Below are 6321 nucleotides of genomic sequence, written 5' to 3' on the forward strand. Positions count from 1 at the left end.
AGAGAGAGACAGAGAGAGACAGAGAGAGACAGAGAGAGACAGAGAGAGATACATATATGAGAAATTCTTTAGCTATATAAACACCCTTGTTTGGAATCAGAGAATTCCCACAGGAAAAATATCGTATAGGTTCACAGTATTGGGCAAATTCTTCAGCTAAAGGCCTAGCCCTATTTCACATCAACAAGTTCACACTCGTAGAAAGCCACATAGATATAGTTGGTTACCTAATGCTGCTGATATTCTAACGCTAATTTGCCCCCCACATATTGGTTTCCCCATAGAGAGCAGAGTCTGCACATAAGACTCTGAGTGGCCCTGCCCCCAGCTAATTGTAACTGGCAAATAAAGATGACAACAGCTAATAGTTGGGCAGAAAAGGCAGAGGTGGGGGTTGAGGTTTTCTGTGTTTAGAACCATGAGGAAGAAGAATTACAGGAAAGGAGAAAGGAGAAGCCACCATGGATTAGCTGAGCCATAAAAACATGGCCCAGGGATGTGTGTGCATCCTCTGCCTAGTCCACTGCTGCTGCCTCCTTCTGCTGCCCCTGGTGCTGCTTGTGTGCTCCTTCAGAGGAGACCTGGTGCCTCTTTTGTGAAGCAGCAGCTGAGGAGACCCCTGCACTCACCATGGCCAATGAGAGACCCAAGGAAGGAGTCAAGACAGAGAACAATGATCATATTAATTTGAAGGTGGCAGGACACAATGGTTCTGTGGTGCAGTTTAAGATTAAGAGGCATACACCACTTAGTAAACTAATGAAAGCCTATTGTGAACAGCAGGATTTGTCAATGAGACAGAACAGATTCCGGTTTGATGGGCAACCAATCAATGAAACAGACAAACCTGCACAGTTGGAAATAGAGTATGTGAAAGACCCCAGTGGGGTGCCACTACAGTTATTTGTTGTCCCAGAGTGAGCTTATCAGCATCTTTGACAAGCAGAGCTAGGGCAGCAATAGCTTTCATGCAAGAAAACCACCCGCTGGCAACAGGGTCTAACTTCTACGATTGGTAAGCCACTGGCCTTTTTCAAGGTCCCAAAGTCTGAGTAAGGACTCCTCTGTCGACCCCTGCTCTCTCTCTTCTATATGAAGAGTGAAAAGCTTGGTTAGGTCAGGCAAGGCCAAGGCTAGCCATCAGTAGGGCTCTTTTTAATTTTTTAAAGGCTTTCTGGTGATCTGGGGTCCACACAAACACTTCTCCTTCCTTGGTTAGGGAGCACAACGGGGTAACTAAGGTCGCCAACCCAGGTATCCAGAGCCTGCAGAAGCCAGCGGTGTCCAAAAATTCTCTTACTTGCCTTGGTGTAGTTGGGGTGGGGATCTGAGTTACAGTCTTTTTCTGGCTTCTTTTAGCCACTGCTTCTCATCTCGAAGGGTGTATCCCAAATAAGTAACTTCAGTCTGACACAGCTGAGCCTTTTTAGCTGAGGCTCGGTACTCCAACTCACTCAATTCTGTTAAGCACATTGGTCTTCTGTTGCCCAGGTTCCCTGTCTAAGTCCTGTTTTGTTTTGGTTTTTTTTCTTTCTCTCCTACTACTGCGACCAAGATTCTAGTCAAATTTTTCTATTGTCTACGATCTCTCCTGTCCTCTCTTCCTAGTACCTTGGTCAGATGTTGGGGCACTTTCTAGCCCCACAGAGACAAAACCCCCATCAGAGCCTGTTTGTTAGACTCACAGGTGCTCCTTACCTGGGACATGAGAAGCCCCAAGTGGGAGGATGCCTCCCTAGCTGGAGCTTGGAACAGACTCACTGCCAGCAACTCAGGGCAGGGGCCACCTGAGAAGAGAAAACACATGGGACAGGGAAGGGAGTGCAGCTCTCACAGCTGGCCACACTGGGCCACTGACATCTCAAAGTGAAAGCACTTTTTTGCTAACTAGAGGCACTCTGGTACTGTCAAAGCCTAGAGCCGGGCAGGTGGGATGCAGGGGAAAGGAAAACATAATTAGACAGATATGAGAAGCAGCCAGGGCAGTGGACACGAAGCGCTATTGGCCAGGGCCACTGTCGGGGGTGGGGGAGGTCGGCGCAGGGCGACTCTGGTGCAGCGGGGAGCCAGGCGGTGCCAGAGCGGGTGGCGATGTGATGTGCATGGCGGTGGTGCGGAGGGCACCGGTGGAGTGTTGCACTCACCATCTCGCTTGTGGCACCCAGAGCCAGGCCTCTGGGGATGCGCACCCACACAGCTGGCCACCGAGGCCACACACCTACACAGCCAGCCTCTGCCACCCCAGTGCCTGCAGAACCCAGAAGTGAACAGCAGACAATGGGAAGGTTTGTGCACTGCTCCGCACCAAGCCCCAGCTGCGCTCAGCCACCTCCACCGCCAAAGTCAGGAGTCCCCACTCTGGCCTGTGGCCGCGTCCCAGAGTGCCGCCAGCACTGCCAGGTCCCTGTGGGCCTGGGGGCTGGGGAGCGTGCCCGCCTGTGGGAAAACCGCGCCAAGTTGGTTTTCTTAACTATCACTGACAAATTTTGTCCCCTTGCCCTAACTAACATCAGTCCAATAGTCCACAGTCAGAGACAAAGGGGTTGACACTGTCTGTCCCATAACAAAAATCAGAAAAAAAAAAAAAAAAAAAAACAGGAACAAAACAAAGACACAAGACACTAGTATGTCTAAACACACGTGTCCGCAGAGAGGGTGGGATTCCACGCCCACTCCAGTAGAAGGAGCAATCTGTCTCTTTGGTTCTGAGAGACAGCAGCCAGGCTCTCCTGACCTTTTTGACGGGGCATGAGGTTCCACATCCACCCCCCTCCACCCATGGAACCTCTTCCAGGGTTGCAGCCTGCAGCCCTAGGGCGTCTCCTTACAAAGCCACTGGGTCCTTATGGTCCACAGTGGCAAGCTGTCAGCAGCATGCACTCAGACAACAGACAACATATAAGACTCACACAAACATACCTCCAAGGGATCTTCGGGGTTCCTGGGTGTCACGCACATCTCAGTGGGACCTCCAAATGAAAGACCGCAGTAGGGAGACCCCCACTCAAGTACCAAGATGGCGTGCACACCCTAGGAATCACAAGAGACCATCTTGATGCAAACACACGAGGTAGTTTAATGACGGAGCTCCGGGATGACACATGTCTCACGCAGGAGACAGAGGAATCGACCACGAGGCTCAGAAGCTAGGGGGTTATATACAAAAAAGTTGGGGGCAGGGGAAGAATTGGCGCAGTTATGCACAATTGGACAGTTTAAACATCAGCAAATTGTACGTGCAGAGCGAGGTAACAGCAATTCTGACTCAGCTGAGATAGTCCGGATGTCCTTGTATGCCTCTCTCCTATCTTTATGGCTAGCCAGTTCCTGGAATGACTTAACATCAACAGCCTTTGTTCTTTGCCCTTGGCCCAAAAAGCCTTCCTAACTAGTAAGCCACATGAGTCATGGACCTTGAATTTAATTTTCTTTCAGATGAAGATACAATTGATGTGTTCCAGCAGGAAACTGGAGGAGTCTACTAGAATGGAAGCCATGCTTCTTTATTCCAGAATTCTGATATAGACCAAGAATATATTCTCAATTAGAAAGCCACAACTTAGTCCTGCCACATCCTGACTACTACAGTATAGTTTTCTCTCTTCTTTCATTTCTCTGTCCCCATTTCTTTATTACATAAAGTGACTGATGTACACAAACATTTTGCTCTCTTTTTTGTTCTTTTCCTTTTTAAACTAAGTGGCCAGTGTTCTGTTCTGGTTGACATCAGATGGAGATGGTCTGGGGGAAAGTACTGGGTCTGTGAAAATACCCCATTCTCCATTAGTAGCCTGCTCATTCAGCTCTTATCTTTACATTCCAGTAAGTTATTTTGCTCTCATTGTTTTAACAAAAGAACCCAACAACACCAAATCCTTGCATACCTTGTTCAATTGGAGAATTTTAATGTTTTTCATTTATCATTGTAAAACCAAGGACAGTTTTAAAACTTTTTTGTATGTAGCTGTTACATGTAAGTCAATCTGTCTTGAAGTAGGGATAAATTACTCTAGAACAAAATGATCCTAGATAGTTTTCCCTTCAAGTCAAGCATCTTGTTGTTCAAATGAACTTCTTGTTTAAAAAAAAAATTGGTCCAGAGAGCTGCCAATTGGAGTTAAGAGCAGACCAAATGGAACATAATTAAATAGTAAGTAATAACCTAGGGGCATCAGAAGGAAAGTAGATTCTAAAACCATGGAGGGTAGGCAGCTGCCCAAATAGTGTGGTGCTTAAGGTTTATTGTAAATACAAAGGGCATGAGAATGTCTTTCATATGACAACTCAATGATCTAGGCAGTGTCAAAACACGGGATTTTGTTAATTTTTACTATACATGAATCCACTTATTGTGTGGAAATGTTTTAGCCAAATACCCACCCTTAATCTGCATTAGAGAGTTCATACTGGGGGAAGGCCTTACAAAGGCAGTGAGTTCAGGAAATCCTTTAGCTTTATATTAACACTTGTTCAGCATTAATGGAGAGAAACCTCACAGGTACAATGTGTGTGAAATGCTCTTCACAGGCTCCAAAGCTAGCATCTTTGTTTGTGTGTTTGTTTGTTTGTTTGTTGTTATTGTTCGATTTGGTTTCTTTGTTTTATTAATTAATTTGTTTATTATGTATTCCCTTTAACTCCTCCACACTACCCTGTACCACAATCCTTCCTCTCATTCCTCCTCCCCTTCTTGTCTGAGCGGGTGGTCCTCCCTGGGCTACCTCCCCCCTTCCACTATATCATCTCTGCAAGGCTAGGTGTATCTTCTACCACTGAGGCCAGACAAGGCAGCCCAGCTAGAAGAACATAGCCCACAGATAGGCAACAGTTTTGAGATAGCCACCACTACAGTTGTTCCAGACATACATAAAGACCAAGCTGCACATCTGCTACAAATGTACATGGAGGCCTATGTCCATTCTCTGTGCTTTTTGATTTGTGATTTAGACTCTGTGAGCCCAACAGGTCCAGGTTAGTTGACTCTGTTGGTCTTACTATAGAGTTCCTATCCCCTTTGGGGCCAGCATTCCTTCCCCCTCTTCTATAGGAGTACCCAAGCAGGGTCCACTGTTTTGCTGTGGGTGTCTTTATCTGTCTGAGTCAAATGCTCTTTGGAGCTTCTCAGAGGACAGCCAGACTAGGATCATGTATGCAAGCATAATAGAGTATCATTAATAGAGTGAGTGATTGGTTCTTGACCATGGGATGGATCTCAAGTTTGACTGGTTATTGGTTGGCCATTCCCCACATTGTCTGCTCTATCTCTGTACCCTAGCCATGTCTCTGTTTTAAAAAGTGTCTTAGTTAGGGACTTACTGCTGTGAACAAACACCATGGACAAGCCAACTCTTATAAGGACAGCATTTAATTGGAGATGGCTTACAGGTTCAGAGGTTCAGTCCATTATCATCAAAACAGAAACATGGCAGCATCCAGGCAGACGTGGTGCAGGAGGAGCTGAGAGTTGTACATCTTCATCTAAAGGCTGCTAGCACAATACTGGCTTCCAGACCTATTCCAGGACCACACCTACCACAACAGGGCCATAGTTTCTAATAGTGCCACTCCCTGGGCCATGCATATACAAATCATCACAAAAAGACAGCTGCTTTATAAAACAAAGATCTCACACTGAAAGACAACTTGAGCTGCTGGATCTCCCTTCTTTGATATGAGAAGATTTGCTTTGGACTAGGACCTTGGAGTTCATGGAGTGTGCAACCTGTTCACACAGCTTAGTGACAGACAGCAGAAATGACTCCCAAAGTGGCCTTTGTGATACATCCATCACCCATATGTTGACTCATGCCTGGACATGAGCAGAGAGACATGAGCTATGGGTGACAGGTATGTGGGAGGTGTCAATAGCCCCATTGCTCTTGTAATCTGTGTAAATTCCTTTCCAGAGTCTATCACTATTGGTCCTTAGGGCTAAAGCTGGTACATCTCTGGCAGCTGGTATGTATCATGTCACACATGTCGAAGCCTAACATGTACGACTTCATGTATAATCCTTCAAGGATATCAAGTGTACAATAAGCCCATTGCATTTTGCCACATATATATCCATACAGCAGGTTTGATTAGTAAAAATTGAGGGCAGCAAACCCAAGAAGGCTGTTAGCACTGTGCTGTGAGAGATGAAGGCACACAGAGGCTCTCTGGCCTTCTCTGGTTATTTCTCTGTAGGAAAATATTCAAATGTTTCTGGCAACACGGGCCAGAGAGTGGAGAAAGAAGAAAGATATGATAGTCCTTTGATTAAAACTCAAAGCCAGTCTTTACTGTTCATGATGCCTTGCTTCGATCAAAGTAGATATC

At 46.2% G+C, this 6321-nt stretch overlaps 1 protein-coding gene across 2 annotated transcripts; it reads left to right on the forward strand.

The window, feature by feature from the left end:
- The first annotated feature begins 630 nt into the window (after nucleotides 1-630).
- Nucleotides 631-3485, forward strand: LOC110288005 (small ubiquitin-related modifier 2-like). Of its 2 annotated transcripts, none has more exons than XM_021154467.1 (3): nucleotides 631-866; nucleotides 2541-2542; nucleotides 3436-3485. In XM_021154467.1, exons 1-3 carry the CDS (start codon nucleotides 631-633, stop codon nucleotides 3483-3485), a joined length of 288 nt encoding a protein of 95 aa, XP_021010126.1. The 2 variants fall into 2 exon arrangements, with proteins under 2 accessions (XP_021010126.1, XP_021010127.1); XM_021154468.1 differs by lacking the exon at nucleotides 2541-2542 and adding an exon at nucleotides 2275-2285 and having other exon boundaries at nucleotides 631-788.
- Nucleotides 3486-6321: the final 2836 nt, after the last annotated feature.

Source organism: Mus caroli, unplaced genomic scaffold (assembly GCF_900094665.2).
Source record: "Mus caroli unplaced genomic scaffold, CAROLI_EIJ_v1.1 scaffold_20847_1, whole genome shotgun sequence".
Lineage (NCBI taxonomy): Eukaryota > Metazoa > Chordata > Mammalia > Rodentia > Muridae > Mus > Mus caroli.

What these genes read in the sequence shown, in the direction of transcription:
- LOC110288005 (XM_021154467.1), top strand. Translation starts at nt 631, where the DNA reads ATGGCCAATGAGAGACCCAAGGAAGGAGTCAAGACAGAGAACAATGAT.